The sequence below is a fragment of the Macaca thibetana genome, chromosome 5 (assembly GCF_024542745.1).
Source record: "Macaca thibetana thibetana isolate TM-01 chromosome 5, ASM2454274v1, whole genome shotgun sequence".
In the NCBI taxonomy this organism is placed as follows: domain Eukaryota; kingdom Metazoa; phylum Chordata; class Mammalia; order Primates; family Cercopithecidae; genus Macaca; species Macaca thibetana.
In genome coordinates, this window is record NC_065582.1 from 49,096,497 (window position 1) to 49,114,106 (window position 17,610).

The window sequence follows — 17,610 nt, forward strand, 5'->3', positions numbered from 1 at the left end:
AAATATAACCAACTGATATTTTACAAAGAAGTGTATGCAATTCAATGGAGAAAGAATAATCTTATCACAAATGTTTACTGGATCAATTGGTGCCCTATCTCTCAACCATACTGCAACCTAAACCTCACACTTTATACAAACATTATTTCAAAATAAATCATCTATCTAAATACAAAAAATCATCTATCTAAACACTAAAACTCTTGGAAGAAAATATAGAAAAAATGTTCAGGACCTAGGGCTGGGTGAAATTTTTTTTAAATGACACTGAAAGCATTTTTAAAAATTGATAAATTGGACCTCATCAAAATTAAAAATTTTTGTGCTGCAAAAAGGTACCGTTAAGAGGATGATAAGACACCACAGACTAGGAGAAAATATTTGTAAATTTCATATCCAACAAAGGACATGTATTCAGTATATGTATAGAACTCTCAAAACAAACAACTCAATTTTAAAAAGGGCAAAAGATTTGAACAGACACTATCCAGACTCCATAAAAGTAATGATTGTCCTTACGGCAATATGAAATAAGCTCAGCTTTATCAACAGTTTGTTTTGAGGGTGTATTTACCAAGCCATTATTTTATATGCTAAACTGTAACTCCTCAACCAATTTTATATGATGCTAATTTAATTTCAAATTAAATTAACTCTAAACCATTAAATTACTTTACAGTTAAAAGAGAAACTGTTAATATTTCCTATGTGTTAGTACTGGGTAGAAATGCATCTAAATAAACCTGTTATGTAAAAAATCACTATATATATAAATTTTAGATTTATTTTTCTGAATCTTCTATGTATAAAAACCTATAAAATAATTCTCAGTGATCATAATTATTCCAAATGTTTGTGGGGTTTTTATTGTTTGTTTTGTTTTTGTTTTTTAAAAATGGAGTCTCACTATATTGCCCAAGCTGGTCTCAAACTCCTGAGCAATCCTCCCACCTCAGCCTCCCAAAGTGCTGGGATTACAGGCATGAGCCACTGTGCCCAGGCTTCAAATGTTTGTTTTTAATAGGAGTGGTTCTATAGGTCATCCTTCTTATTTTCATTTTTGAGAAAATTATCCAGATTATTCTTCATTGACTATAAATTGGTTCTTTGTTTTAATATCACATTTTTACTCTCTAAGAAGAAATTGACGTGATATAATTCAATACAGAAATTAGTCAATGAATATGGGAAGTGAAAGAATACTGTAGTCTGACATATAGATAGAAAAATACCAAGCATTTTATTTGAGTTATTATAATTAAAAGAAAGAAAGGAAATATAGTTGGTACAACACTAAGCTGGTTTTCTAAGACAGAGTTCATGCAAATACACGTTGTAACAAAAATCTTTTTTACCCCAACTCCTTTGCTCTATTCTTTTGAAGAAAAAGCTAAGAATTAAATATTTTGTTTATATTTTTAAATATGAAAATAGAACTCTAGCAAAAACTAATATATAAAAATTCTACTATCAGTAAACGCAATACAAAGCAATATCTGGGTTTTTACAGAAGATTGTTCTCTTTTTCCACAGGGAAACTGTATAAAAAGAAAGAAGCAAATACGTATTCGGTATAAACCTTCTCTTTTCCAGCATGTGGGTATACATTCATCATTCCCTGGAAAAGAACAATATGAAAAAGTAAGATTTTGAAATGTAACTTTAGTAACATACGATATTTTATAAACTTATAAAATACTATTTAGAAAAAGAGTGGTGACATAAGAGACTATAAAATATGGTTGCTTAAGCAGAATTCATCTTATGGTAGAACTGTATGTTGTGAAGGACATTTATAAATTAAGCAATCATCTTTTAAAGCCCCAAGTTATCTATCATGGTAAGAAGAATTCAGCCTACATAAACTATTTTGCCTTACTGTTCCCAGTCGTGCAATTCAAAGAAGACTAAAAAAGTGTTTTGAAAATTATAATAAAATTCACTATTTTAGTCTAAAATTCAAAATTATACTATAATATTTCAAAAATAAAATCCTTCTACTATTTAATTTAAATGTATCAGAATTTTTATTTCAGATCTCTGTTTGTTTTGCCAGATGAAGAAAAATTTAGCATTGCTTGGTTTTTAGTCATTCTTAAAATTTTGCATCATTTTCAGATACAATATTATTGATAATTGACTCAGCCCCCTAGTGTAGTAGAAGAAACAAAGATTTCAAGGTCAAAGCACCTAGTTTTCAGTCCTGGTCAACTAGGGAGTACATATATGATACTGGGCAAGTTCTAACACTCCTCTGAGCTTTCTTCATCTATAAAAGCTTCAAAGAGTTTAAATGATCCTTAAGATTTCTTCCACCCTCGACACCTCTACCTTTAGTGTCTTTACACTATGAAAGAAATGCTTGCTTTAATCCTTTGTCAACTGAATGAGAAATAGACATATACATCTTCCCATCATTCATGACTCACCCTCTTTCTGCTTTTTCTGCTTTGTGTATTGTAATGCATGATTTGGAACCATGCCTAGAACATAATGTGAAGTCAGTAAGTGTTAGCTGTTGGCTATCAAGCAAGGTGGAATCCAACAAAGAAAATGTGCCAAACAAGACAAATATGTGCCTGGAATAATGAAAACGTAACTGTTGTGAATCTTTGTGCAAAAAATCACACCATCAGAATACATAGCTGTAGATATGATGCAGAAATAAATTGGTCTATACCATTCTCTTTTTCGACGCTATTATAATGCGATTCTTTCATTATACTTTTTGGCCAGATATGATATTTTAACCTCACTTTTGTAAATTCATGGCATATTAAGGAAATGTAGACACAAACATTCATATTTTGATGTTATAATGCTGGCTTTTTTCCTTTTTTATACTTGATACCACACAAAATAGAAGTCAATAACAATTTAAAAATATGTCAAATGTGTTTATATTCAAATTATTTTTAAAATTTTTAACAGGATGTTTATTATTAGGAGTTTCATGCTTCTAAAGCTTCTTTAAAAAGTATCAAAATCATTCTTTGGAAATAATGGCATAATAAGGATTAGACTATTTCTCAAATTTCTTAAGAGACTACATCATATTTTAAAATACTAATCCTTCAATAAAGTGGTAAGTATAAGAAAATTGATATAAATATATAGACATCAGATATTTATTAATTTTATTTTAAATTACATTCTATGAATGTTCAACTTTTATTACTGTGTTTCCCTTAATATTCATTTCTTTAAGTCTTTTTTAAAAACTTTTAGATAAAATTTGTTCTTTAACCAGTTAAATTTTGTTTTACCCTTATGATAAAACTTGTTTTTTTGAGAAGTAGTCTCGCTCTGTCGCCCAGGCTGGAGTGCAGTGGCGCGATCTCAGCTCACTGCAAGCTGCGCCTCCCAGGTTCACGCCATTCTCCTGCCTCAGCCTCCAGAGTAGCTGGGACTACAGGTGCCCGCCACCACGCCCAGCTAATTTTTTGGTATTTTTAGTAGAGATGGGGTTTCACCATGTTAGCCAGGATGGTCTCTTACCTTGTGATCCGACTGCCTCGGCCTTCCAAAGTGCTGGGATTACAGGAGTGAGCCACCGTGCCCAGCCATGATAAAACTTTTTAAATTGTAAGATAAATTTTCTACAGTTTTATTAAGCGGAAAAATAATTTTATTTATCTCTAGTCATCCAGCTTGTAGTTCAAAAAATAATAATTTAATAAAACAAAAATATGCCCTTTTAGTGATGAATTTTCTTAGTTTTTAAATTTTTTGAAATTTGCCTAGATTGTCAGTTTAAATGCTGTTTATCATTTCATATTCTAGGTCTATGATAAACATAAAAATTTCTTTTGGAAACAACTAACATATTTCCACATTGGTTAACAAAACCATACTTTCTGAAAATTCAAATAAAATACTTAAAAGAAAGATTTTTCTTAGTTGATAAGCTAATATTGTGTATTCTATAATTTTCTACTTCTCCATTGTATTCAAAAAGTCATTTTCCATTTATTACAGTGCACTGGGCATAGGGCCAATTGTTTAAATGTACTGCAATTAAGGTTGCCAGATAAAATACAGGACACCCAATTGACTTTGAATTTCAGTTAAATAACGATTTTTTTTTCATGTATGTCTAATTTGTTTTGTTGTTGTAGTAGTTGTTGCTAAATCTGACAAGCCTAGTTGGAGGTGATGAAGGGACAGGGAGTAGAAGGATACTGCCCATAAAAATGCTTTAACTGAAAAGAATACCACACACAGAGAAGAAAGGATCAGCACAAGAACTCCAGCAACTCAAATGATCAGAGTGTCTTCTGTCCTGCAAATGACCACACTGGTTCTCTAACAAAGGCTCTTAATCAGGCTGAGATGGCTGAAATGACAGAAATAAAATTCAGGATATGGATAGAAATTAAGATCTTCAAGATTCAGGAGAACGTTAATACTTGATCCAATGAATCTAAGAATCAAAATATAACAATACAGGAACTGACAGATACTTGATCCAATGAACCTAAGAATCAAAACATAACAATACAGGAACTGGCAGATACTTGATCCAATGAATCTAAGAATCAAAATATAACAATACAGGAACTGACAGATAAAATAGCCAGTATAACAAATAATCTGACCTGATAGAGCTGAAAAACACTCTACAAGAATATCCTAATGCACTTGCAAGTATTAACAGTAGAATAGACCAAGTTGAGGAAAGAATCTCAGAGCTTGAAGCCTGCCTTCCTGAAATAAGATAGTCAAAATAAACAAAAAGAGTGAAAAAGAATAAACAAATCTCCCAGAAATATGAGATTACGGAAACAGGCCAAATCTATGAATCACTAGCATCACTGAATAAGACAGGGTTGGAAAGCTGACAACTTGGAAAATTTATTTCAGAATATTGCCAATGAAAGCTTCTCCACCCTTGCTAGAGAGGACAATATTCAAATTCAGGAAATGCAGAGAATCCCTGCAAGATACTAGAAGATCATCTGCAAGACACATAATTATCTGATTTACGGAGGTCAAAATGAAAGAAAGAATGTTAAAGGCAGCCAGAGAGAAAGGGCAGATAACCTGTAAAGGGAACCCCATTAGGCTAGCAGTAGACCTCTCAGTTGAAACCCTGCAAGCCAGAACAGATTGGAGGCCTATATTCAGCATTCTAAAAGAAAAAAATCTTCAACCAAGAATTTCATATCCAGCCAAACTAAGCTTCCTAAGCAAAGGAGAAATAAGATACTTTTCAGACAAGCAAATGCCGAGAGAATTCATTACCACCAGACCTGCCTTACAAAAGCTCCTGAAAGGAGCACTAAATATGGAAAGGAAGGACTATTACTGGCCAATGCAAAAACACATTTAAGTACACAGACCAGTGACATTATAAAGCAACCACACAAACAGGTTTGTGTAATAAGCAGCTAACAACACAATGACAAGCTCAAATGCACACATATTAATACTAATCTTGAATGTAAATAGGCTAAATGCCTCACTTAAAAGACAGAGTGGCAAGCTGGATAAAAAAGCAAGTCTTCAAGAGATTGGTATGCTGTCTTCAAGAAATCCATCTCACATGCAGTGACTCTTAAAAGCTCAAAATAAAGGGATGGAGAAAAATCTACCAACAAATGGAAATCAGAAAAAAGGCAGGGATTGCAATCGTAATTTGAGACCAAACAGACTTTAAAACAACATCAAAGAAGACAAAGAAGGGATTACATAATGGTAAGGGGTTCAATTCAACAAGAAGAGCTAACTATCCTAAATATATATGCACCCAACTCAGGAGCACCCAGATTCATAAAGCAAGCTCTCAGAGACCTACAAAGAGACGTAGACTGCCACACATAATAGTGGGAGACTTTAATACCCCACTGACAGTATTACACAGATCGTCACGGCAGAAAATTAACAAAAGATATTTAGGACCTAAACTCAACACTCGACCAAATGAACCTAACATACACCTACAGAACTCTCTGCCCCAAAACAACAGGATATACATTCTTCTCATAACCACATGGCACATACTCTAAAATTGACCACAAAATTGGACATAAAACAATCCTCAGCAAATGCAAAACAAAACCTCAAAATCATACCAACCATGCTCTCAGACCAAGTACAATAAAAATAGAAATGAAAACTAAGAAAATTGCTCAAAACCAAACAATTACATGGAAATTAACCTACTTCTGAATGACTTTTGGGTAAATAATGAAAGCAGAAATTAAGTAGTTCTTTGAAACTAATGAGGACAAAGGTAAACATTCCAGAATTTCTGGGACACAGCTAAGGCAGTGTTAAGAGGGAAATTTATAACACTATATACCCACATCAAAAAGCTAGAAAGATCTCAAATTAACAATCTAACATCACAGCTAAAAAAACAAACAAACAAAAAAAAACCAAAAAAAAAAAACCTAGACAAGTCAGAGCAAACCAACTCCAAAGCTAGCAGAATACAAGAAGTAACTAAAATCAGAGCTGAACTGAAGGAGACTGAGACATGAAAAACCATTCAAAAGATCAATGAGTCCAGGAGTTGGTTCTTTGAAGAAATTAATAAGACATATGGACCACTAGCTTAATTGTAATAATGAAGAAAAGAGAAAAGATTCAAATAAACACAATTAGAAATGACAGAGGAGACATTACCACTGACTCTACAGAAATACAAATAATCATAAGAGACTACTATGAACACCTCTATGCACACAAACTAGAAAATCTAGAAGTGGATGAATTCCTGGACACATACACCCTCCCAAGACTGAACCAGGAAGAAAGTGAATCCCTGAATAGACCAATAACAAACTCCAAAACTGAATCAGTAATAAATAGCCCACTGAACCAAAAAAGCCCATACAGATTCACAGCCAAATTCTATTAGGTGTGCAAAGAAGACCTGGTACCATTCCGACAGAAACTATTCCAAAAAATTGAAAAGTAGGGACTCCTCCCTAAGTCATTCTGTGAGGCTAGCATCATCCTGATACTAAAACCTGGCAGAGACAAAACAACAACAAAAAAAACTTCAGGCCCATATCCTCAATGAACATCAACGCAAAAATCCTCAACAAAAACCCAGCAAAGCAAATCCAGCAGCACATCGAAAAGCTAACTCACCACAATCAAGTAAGCTTTATCCCTGGTATGCAAGATTGGTTCAATACACGTAAATCAATAAATGTGATTTGTCACATAAACAAAACTAAAGACAAAAACCACATGATAGGCTTTCAGTGGTACTGGAACAAAAACAGACACATAAACCAATTAAACAAAATAGAGAGCCCAGAAATAATGCCACACATCTACATCATCTGATCTTTAACAAAGCTGACAAAAGCAAGCAATGGGGGAAAAGACTTCCTATTCAATAAATGGTGCTGGGATAACTGACTGGCCCACGCAGAAGATTGAAACTGGACCCCTTCCTCACACCATATATAAAAATCAACTCAAGTTGGATTGAAACCTTAAATGTAAAACCTGAAACTATAAAAACCCTGAAAGATAATCTAGGAAATACCATTCTGGACACAGGAACTGATAAAGATCTTATGATGAAGATTCCAAAAAGAATTGCAATAAAAACAAAAATTGATAAATCAGATCTAATTAAACTAAAGAGCTTCTATATAGCAAAACAAACTATCAACAGAGTAAACAGACAACCTACAGAATGGGAGAAAATATTTTTAAAAACTATGTATTTGATAAAGGTCTAATATCCAGGATCTGTAAAGAACTCAAAGTTACAAACAAAACACTAAACCCATTAAAAAGTGGGTAAAAAACACAAACAGATGATTTTTAGAAGAAGACATACATGCAGCCAAGAAGCATATGAAAAAAAATGCTCAGTATCACTAAGCATTAGAGAAATGCAAACCAAACCCAAACCACAGTGAGATACCATCTCACGCCAGTCAGAATGGCTATCTTTAAAAAGTCAAAAAATAGGGTTGGGCACGGTGGCTTACGCCTGTAATCCCAGCACTTTGGGAGGCCGAGGTGGGCGAATCACCTGAGGTCAGGAGTTCAAGACCACCCTGACCAACATGGTGAAACCCCGTCACTACTAAAAAAACTACAAACATTAGCTGGGTGTGGTGGCAGGTGCCTGTAATTCCAGCTACTCTAGAGGCCAAGGCAGGGGAATTGCTTGAACCTGGGAGGCAGAGGTTGCAGTGGGCCAAGATTGCACAATTGTACTCCAGCCTAGGCAAGCAGAACTCCATATCAATTAAAAAAAAAAAAAGGCAAAAAGTCAAAGATGCTGGTGAGGTTGCAGAGAAAAGAGAACACTTACACAGTGCAGAGTGTAAATTAGTTCAACCATCATGGAAAGCAGGGTGGCAATTCCTCAAAGAACTAAAAACAGAACTATCATTTGACCCAACAATCCCATTACTGGGTATATACCCAAAGGAATACAAATTGTTCTACCATAAACACACATGCGCACATATGTTCCTCTATTCACAATAGCAAAGACACAGAATCAACCTAAATGCCCATCAGCGATAGAGTGGGTAAGGAAAATGTGGTACACATGCACCACAAAATACCGCATAGCCATAAAAAAGAATGAGATCATGTCCTTTGCAGGCACATGGATGCCACTAGAGGCCATTATTGTTAGTAAACTGACACAGGAAGAGAAATCCAAATACTGCATGTTCTCACCTATAAATAGGAGCTAAATTATGAGAATCACATGGACACAGAGAGGTGAACAACAGATACTGGGGCTTACTTGAGGGAGGATGGTAGGAAGAAGGAAAGGATCAGGAAAAATAACTATCAGGTACTATGCTTAGTACCTGGGTAGCAAAATAAGCTGTACACCAAACCCCCGTGACAAAAATTTACCTATATAACAAACCTACACATGTACCCCTGAGCCTAAAATAAAAGTTTAAAAAAAAAAAATGTTTTAACTGAATTACTATTTAAGGTCATGCCCTTGACTTTTATTTTTATTTTATTTTTATTTCTTTATTTTTTTGAGATGGAGCCTTGCTCAGTTGCCCAGGCTGGAGTGTAGTGCTGTGATCTCACCTCATTGCAAGCTCGGTCTCCCGGGTTCACGCCGTTCTCCTGTCTCAGCCTCCCGAGTAGCTGGGACTACAGGCGTCCGCCACCCCACCCGGCTAATTTTTTTTGTATTTTCAGTAGAGACAGGGTTACACCATGTTAGCCAGGGTGATCTCGATCTCCTGACCTCGTGATCCACCCGCCTCGGCCTCCCAAAGTGCTGGGATTACAGGCGTGAGCCACCATGCCCGGCTGCCCTTGACTTTTATTAAAGGATGATATGTTAATACTGTATGACATTTTTGCATTTTCTTCAAAACTGTTATTTAAAGTTTTATGATTCTCTTTTGTGTGAAAATACATGGAACAATTCTCTTTTAGAATTTGATGCTAGGAAAAGATATTTCTCAAAAAACTGTCATGATTTATTTGGTTTTGTGTGGGGTTTTTTCCCTTTTTAGTAACAAGAAATTCAAAACTCATTTCATATGATATGTAGTATCCATATAATCTTATATTAAAACCAGAATTTCTTCAGTCCTCATTTTATATTTAATTCTGGCTTTCTCTTATATATTATTATTAAAGAATTATTGTGTTTTCACTTTAAATTACCCTAAATCTTTTCTATATTTTTATTTTATGTTATAAAAATCAAATAAATGAGTTAAACTATTTGTACATTACCTACAATGCTTTGTTGGCTGTAATGATAGTCTGACTATACAGATTTCCCTGGAATCCCACAGATGGAAATCTGTTTTCAATCATTTTAACAGCATGAGAGTATTAAAATTGGCATTGTCTAATATATCTTAAGAATCTTATCTTCTCCTAATATAAAGTTATCTTCCCTATATTAAACGGGTGGGTGGTGTCAAAGAGGATACAACAAGGAGATAATATGATTAAGAAATTGTGAAAATAATTTCATCTTTATGAATTAATATATTATTTCTATATGTTATATTTTTTATTTTTATTTCAGAAAATATGAAGATAAAGAAGCATAAGAAGAAACTCCATAATACCTGGAACCTCAGATAACCTTGATTTCTAATGGCATGTTTCAGAAATTGTAGTAATAAAAATACATAATTATCTAGCAGATAAGTAAACAATCAATAAACTAGTAGACTTGAAAGTACTAAATGACTTCTTACGTCAAGAAAAAAATAGAACATTGATTTATATTGCTTTTACCCTATCGCAATTTAATTTAAAAATACTAAAGGCAGGGGAGATTTTTTTTTAAAATTAAGAACCATACTTTATTGACTCCAATAGTGAGACCATCACATAATTTCAATAAACAGTTAAAAGTTCAAAAGCTTGCTATTGTCGCAGAGAAGTTTTGGGTGAACTGGTATATGCTGTTACCCGTTTTGTTAAGACACAAAGAAAATAAAGAAAATAAAGAAATAGAAAGCACAAATTTAAACAAGCCTGGATCTGACAATGCCACAATGTCTTCTTATCTTTTAATAAATGCATTTAAAACTACACACTTATCCCTATGTGCCATTTGAACTGATTATCAAACATCTTGATACATATGTATTTTGATAGTCATTTAGTTCTAAAGATTTCATAGTTTCTCTCATTATTGCCTTCTTAACACACAGATTATTTGGGAGTTTTTTTCCCAAATATATTGGTTTCTCCATCTTTTATTGTTAATTTCTAAATTACTTGCATAGTGGTTATAGAACTTTACCTATGTGATAAAATTTTGAGAAATGTTGTGAATCCTTATGTTCCACATGACTTTGGAAAGAATGTATAGTTTCTGTATACTCCCTTTTAAACATGTTATATTCATTTGTTTTTAAAAGTGTTGGTTTTGTGCTTTAAAAATATCTTTTAAAAATATTCCTATCTATTGAGTGCAAGATTCTCTTATATCAGGTTTTTTAATTTGGTCGTTGAAATCTTTTCACTCCTTACTAATTTATACATGGTTGATCCATCAGTTTCTTACAGGGGCCCATTAAAATCTATTTTTCTTCTTGATGTTATTTTATAAGATATTATTTATTTTGAGCAATAATAAGAGATATTTGTTATCCTTTAATCAAATATTGTGAAATTCTTCATTTCACATTGTTGCCTTATTCTTGAGTGCCAAGATCTCACACATTCGCCTCGGTGTGAACTGTATCAGATACCAATTTATAAAGAGAATATGAAAGATGAACTATTTCTGTGTCTCCATTTCATTCTCACTTTTGAGAAGAAAATAAGATATTGTACGTATGTTACAAAGATTTTAAATTTGACTTAAATTTTGAACTTTGGAAATTAAATCTGCCAGAGCATAGTCCCAGATAATATGAAGAATTGAAACAAAGTCCCAGAATAGTATTTCTTGAAAAGAGCAACATTCCTTGAAAAGGTGCTTACTTGGACTTCTTATCCTGTTGAAGACTAGAACAAAATACCTAAACGATTGGCACCATAAGCTAGGATAAATATATGAAAAGCCTTTCCAACATTCTGCTGAATGTCAAGAGAAAGCTGAGATGATTCCAAGGGAATGCTGCTGCAGTGCTCAGAGGCATTTGAACCCTGACTGAGATACAGTGAGAGTGAAAGATGCTAGAAGAAACAAGGGAGAAGAAAGTTAAAGACAGCCTTAAAAGTCCAAACCAATTACCACAGTCCCTGAAGAAATTATTCATGATTAAGAGTATTTGGGTGGTCAGCACAAAGTATTTCTAGAAAATATTTCTAATGTAGCCAGAAGAGATGCCCCCTAACTTCCATCCTCACCCCTGCTGTTTGCAAATGTGGATGTTTGGAGGATATCATTTACCACCCATGGTCATTAGTCTGAGATACATGAGGAAGGGGAGATTTGGAGAACCCCAGACACGTAATATAGAGTAGAGCAGAGCAAATAGTGCTTCATTGGTTGGTTTGAGCATTTGTTTTATAGCATTTATGCTGATTTTGCTTCATTAAAATCACTCTTCTTCAAACCTACATGAAGACAAATGATGATGTATAATAGATAAGTTTTAGAAACCAGATTCTCCTGAAATCTTTTTTCATAAAACAACTTTTGAAGCAAATAGAATCTCTGCAAACATTAGAGATATAAGTAAAATTATCTCTATGGCCAAAATTTCTCTCAAGTATTGAGATAAAAAAGCCAAGAACATCTGTATTATTTGTTATTGACTATATGAGTAAATAGCAATGTACAAATATTACTACTAATAATTAGTAATTAATAGAAATAGTCAATGTGGCTCCACTCTTGGGTAGAGGAGAAAGAGATACCCTCTACTAACATAGGTGTGTAAAAATGTCTCAGAGTTAATTGTGTATTCTTGCATAGAACTTTCACCCTGTGGTAGGATTATGACAATTGTGAACAAATTTACCAAGATAAATCTGGGCAGGCATTCCCATGGGAACACATCTCTTTATGTTTCCTTTTTTAAAAAATAGCCTTGGTTTACGTTTTTAGACACTGCGTTCATTTTAGTGGTAGCTCAGGTGATGAATTATGAGAAAATTTATATAAGCTGACAGATTTTTGTTGTGCTGATATTAGTCTTCTTTCTATAAGCCCAGATAAAATGTATAATTTCTTAGAAAACAGTTTACCAAAATTAATGCCAGAAGAGGCAGAAAACTTAAACTAACCAATTTTCATAGAAGAAATAGAGAAAATTATCGAGAAAAAACAAATGATCACAAAGAGACACCAGATCCAGATGACTGCACAGGGAAATTCAACCCAACTTTTAAAGACCAAATAGTCCCAATATTTTTAAATTGTTTCAGAGCATGGCAAATAAGGAAAATTCTCAAATTATTTTAATGATGTAAATATAACATCAGTACCTAATCATAGTAATGGTAGCACAAAAAAAGAAAAGTAGAGAGCAACATCATTTATGACAACTGATGCAAAAATCCAAAATACGATTTAGAAATAGATTCCCTAGCAACACTTAAAAAAAAAAAAAAAACACCACACCATGACTTGATATTTATACGAAGAATGCAAGAACCTGTTAGGACTCTGTTAGGAAACCCACTATTAGAGTGCACAATACTAATAGGACTAAGAAGAAAAATCACATGGTTACCTCCACAGATGTTTAAAAAGCCTTTGAAAAAGTTCAACTTATTTCCTATAAAAAAGTAAAGAAAATTGCAATGAATTGGTTCTTAACATGTGGAAATAAACACTCTCATACACTGCTTGTGGGAATAAAAAAAGATACAATTCCATGTATCTACGAAACATCCCAGCCATTCCACTCCTAGTTATTCAAGAGACTTAAATAACTCTGTATTAGGCCTTTTTTGTATTACTATAAAGCAATATCTGAGACTGGGTAATTTATAAATAAAATAGGTTTAATTGACTCATGGTTCTGCAGGCTGTATAAACATGGCACCAACATCTGCTCAGCTCCTGATGAGGGCCTCAGAAAGTTCACAATCATAGCAGAAGGTGAAGGGGAGCCAGCATGTCACATGGTGAGAGCAAGAGCAAGCGAGTGAGAATGGGGAGGTCCCAGACTCTTAAATAACCATAACTCACATACACTAACTGAGAACTCACTTATCACAAAGGAGATAGTGCTAAACCATTCATCAGGGATCTGCCACCATGATCCAGTCACCTCCCACTCGGCCCCACCTCCAACACTGGAATCACATCTCAACATGAAATATGGAGGGGACACACATTTCAGCCATATCAGCATCTTTATAACAGCCAAAAACTAAAAACAATCCAAATGTCTATTAAGAGATGGATGTATAAACAGTTTCGTATCTGTATGGTGGAATACCACCGAACAATAAAAAGGAGCAAACTATTGATGCACACAAACACATTCATGGATCTCAGAATCATTATGCTGACTGAAAGAAGCCAGACAAAACAGAGTACATCTATATAGTTTCATCTATATATAATTCTACAAATGGCAATCTAATCAATAATGACAGCAAACAAATCTGTGATTGCTTAGGGATGGGGCAAGGAAAATTTGGGGGTGATTAATATGTTCATTATTTTTGTAGTGTTTCTTGGGGGTATATATGTCAAAAGTCATCAAATTGCATGCCACTCAATATGTCACATTGCAACTAAATATTTTCCTGAAATTTAGGGTTAATCCTGTCACTCTGCTGTTTAAAATAATCTGACGGTTCTATCTGAAGAATACAGTTTAATTATCTGCCTTGACATTCAAGCTCCTCAATAAACTGGCCCCAATGTACTATTCCAGAATCATTTTCTGACATTCACTTTCATGCCCTCTACGTCTAACTACAATGGACTAGTTTCCATTCTCTGGATACTTCGTGCTGTGACCATGATAGCCAGAATGTCCATTTCCTGTGCCTTTGTCACACAGTTCTAATGGCACTTCTTTGATGAAGTTTTCTTCATTTAGGAAGAATGAGTAACAACATACTTTATGCTCCCATAACATTTTGTCTATGCTACTATTATATAATTTCTCATATATTATAGATATTTGGTTATAGTTAGATTTCCCTAACTACATTATTAGCTATTTGAAAGCAGGAGCCATGTGTTTGTCAGTCAAAATTTTTGCACACTGCCTAGGACACAGAAGATGCTCAATAAATGTTTGTTAATACTTCTAGTAAGAAGTGAATAAAAGTACATGAGCCTTCCACTCTGAATTCTCATTAATATATTCATTAAAATAGGTAAATAAGTACCCCCTGAAACAACATTCCAAATTGAGAATAAGAATTAAACATATATCAGAAACTTGGAGTTTTACAAATTTTCACATCAATGGGTCAGGTTAATGATCTGTTTAGCTCACTTTCTGAGCTAAAACGCCAAGACTAGAAGCAAGAGTAGGACTTGGCTGATTTAATGATAGCCACAAACAAGGAAGGTCAGGAGCGGAAGCAAGCAGAAAGGAAAGCAGGGTCCCAATGTAAAAGGCAAAAATGTCCTCATGAAAGCTTCTTACAGGAAAGCTTTTCTTTGATGCTTTCTTTTACCTTTGTGTGCCAATTACATTAGAATCTAGTGGTATAGGAAAAAGCCTGTACCTGATCTTCAATGAGAAGAACCATATGTGATGGCATTGGTGTACTTACCACTAGAGAGGAAGCCTAGTGAAAAGCTTCATCCTTCCTTCCTCCAGTTTCTTGTCAATGCCTTTCATTGGCTGACTCCATAGAAACCATTAATGTCATCCATAAAGGCCACCTGCATGGCTCACAGAGCAAAGTGAAAGAGGATAGAGACTACATATAGTGGCACATAGTGGGGCAAACGGAAAATATCTAGCATATTTCACTCCCTTTGTTAGCATATATTCTTGTTCATATATCTTGCCCTGGTGAAAAATGTATTCACACAAAATCCCCAGTAACATATCATTATGAGGTGATGCCAAGTCAGTTATACTCTTACCTGAAACCTAAAATCTTAGCTACCACCTGTGCTTCCACATAAGTAGCAAAGGGAAAAAAAGGAAGCCAAAGGAAACAGATCACGAGACCCATTCTGAGGTTTGTGATGAGTCCTGGGTTGATTTTCAAACTTCCTTCTTTGATAACTCTTTTATGGTCCTCTTACCCTCTCCCAATTCTTGAATGGAAGGGATAGTATGAAAATTGGTGTGACTCAACTTTTCTTCCTGTAGAATTTGGGTCCTTGGTGGACGTATCTTCCATTGATCAATACGGTTGAGTAAGGACTTACTAAGAAGTGCTGGGTTTTAGATATAGTTCTCTATTGCCCCCATTTTGTAACGGAAACCTAATTTCTCCTTGGTAATCAAGATCAATCACACCGTACACTAACCTTCTTTCCTGCCTACTGGTTAAGCAGTACAGACTGTTAAGAAACAGCCTCAGATTCTAGTTTAATGGAACTATGACTGTTCCCTCCCCAAAGCGTTCCTCCCTGGAGCACTAGGACCTTCAAACCCACTGAGCTGAAAGTCATGAGGAAAAGAACAAAAATTGTGTTCAGGAGAGGATTTGTTGTAACGTAATTGGCACACTTTGCCCTCACCCTTGTTTCCTACATTGGTCACTAGATTAAGACATAGCAAATCCAGTAGACCAGCACCCCAATCTCCCAGATGTTATTTTCGTGAGGAGCCATACTGAGTCTTCCAAAAGCCATTCCATGATTCTAACAAGGCAACTTCTTTTAGGTGATGTGGTTCATAGTCAGACTAGTGAATCCATGGGGGTGAGACCATTATTGCAGTTCCTCCTTATAATATGTATTTCTTGTTGGAAGCCATATTGTGTGGGCTACCATGGCAATGGATGAGACATTCTGTAAGTTCACAAATGGTAGCTCTGGCAGAAAGGGAATAGACAAATCCACAATCAGAATGTGTATTTCTCCTTGTGAGGAAAAATAGCTGCTGCTTCCATCATGAAAGAATTCCAGGCACTCAAAATACTGCCAGACATCTGCCTGATCCCCATAAAAGATAATTCCAGCAAGAGTTCCGCATTGGTCTCTGCTGTTGACAGGTTAAGAATTCAGTTACACTGGTAGCTAGATCACCCTTGTGAATTAGAGCCCATTTTATTAAATCCATGCCTCCATGGTCACTTTCTATATGGGGCCTTTGAGCTTCCATTGATGACCAAAGAGGCTGATGTGGATATTCTTATCCATCTGGATTTTAAGAACTTCCTCAATGGATACCTGTAGGGGGGCTTTATGTGGAACATACATATCTTCACACTCTGTGCCCACTCCAAGAAACCCATCCACAAACCTCTTACAACCTGCCTCGCCATCAGTATATCATTCTTGTTTTTTCTACATCCCAGGTCAGCCAGTCTATCTGCTAGTCCCCATATTAGTGAAGATCTATATTAAGGCTGCCCACCGGAATGATTTCAGCTCACCCCTGTCTCTCCAGGACTTCCTTGAGTGGGGCTGTAATGTAGCAACTGTCCACTTCTCACTGCTACAAATATGGCAGGACAGATCCATCCACAAACCAGGTGGTACTTTTTCCTTCATTGTTGACTGGTCATAGAGGCCTCTTCATCAGGCCATAGCTGCAGAGTGAGAGAGAAACAATAAAGAGCCGTGTGAATCTGAGCCACCAGCATATGCAGTTTTGTTATGCTTCTTAGACGTGATCACCTCTCTCCAATTTGGTGACTTGGTGAATCAGATTACCTCAATTCAGGCCACTTTATGTCTTACGGGCAAGCATTCAGTATTTATCAAGATCCAGTAGTACACCAGGAGTTGCTTTTCAAATGGAGAATTGTTGTCAGCAGAAGAGAGCATCTCTTATTGCAAAATCCTAGTGGTATGTTCTGTGATCCTCCTATTAGAACGTACCAGAAATTCCTCACCGTGTCTTTATCGGCCATTTACACTTCTAATGCCACTGAATCTCCTGAGTCATAAGGCCCAGGTAGTAGGGACACTCCTTCTGTAGTCTGAACCTGTGGCAACTTATAGGCCCCAGTCAAATCTGGCAGTTTTATAGATACCCAGGAAATGTGTCCTAGCAAGCTGTCCAAATGTGATGTATGTCATATCCCAAATCTGAGGAGGCCTGCCAAGTGTTGTGTCTCTTT

At 35.2% G+C, this 17,610-nt stretch overlaps 1 protein-coding gene and 1 long non-coding RNA gene across 3 annotated transcripts in view; one reads left to right on the top strand and one right to left on the bottom strand.

The window, feature by feature from the left end:
* Positions 1-11,227, top strand: part of MGAT4D (MGAT4 family member D) — a 53,307-nt gene extending 42,080 nt beyond the window's left edge. The window contains exons 10-12 of one of the 2 annotated variants that reach the window (XM_050790242.1): positions 1,534-1,641; positions 2,932-3,085; positions 10,007-10,631. In XM_050790242.1, coding sequence (XP_050646199.1) covers positions 1,534-1,641; positions 2,932-2,946 — 123 coding nt within the window. In that variant the 3' untranslated portion in view covers positions 2,947-3,085; positions 10,007-10,631. Of the gene's footprint in view, positions 1-1,533; positions 1,642-2,931; positions 3,086-10,006 lie in introns of both variants that reach the window. The other variant, XM_050790243.1, reaches the window with a different exon arrangement.
* LOC126954626 (uncharacterized) lies at positions 1,524-17,242 on the bottom strand. The gene is made up of 3 exons (XR_007725664.1): positions 16,921-17,242; positions 15,136-15,247; positions 1,524-1,618 (listed from the first exon to the last, which is right to left on the bottom strand). It is a non-coding gene; the product is annotated as an uncharacterized LOC126954626 (long non-coding RNA).
* Between the last annotated feature and the right edge of the window lie 368 nt (positions 17,243-17,610).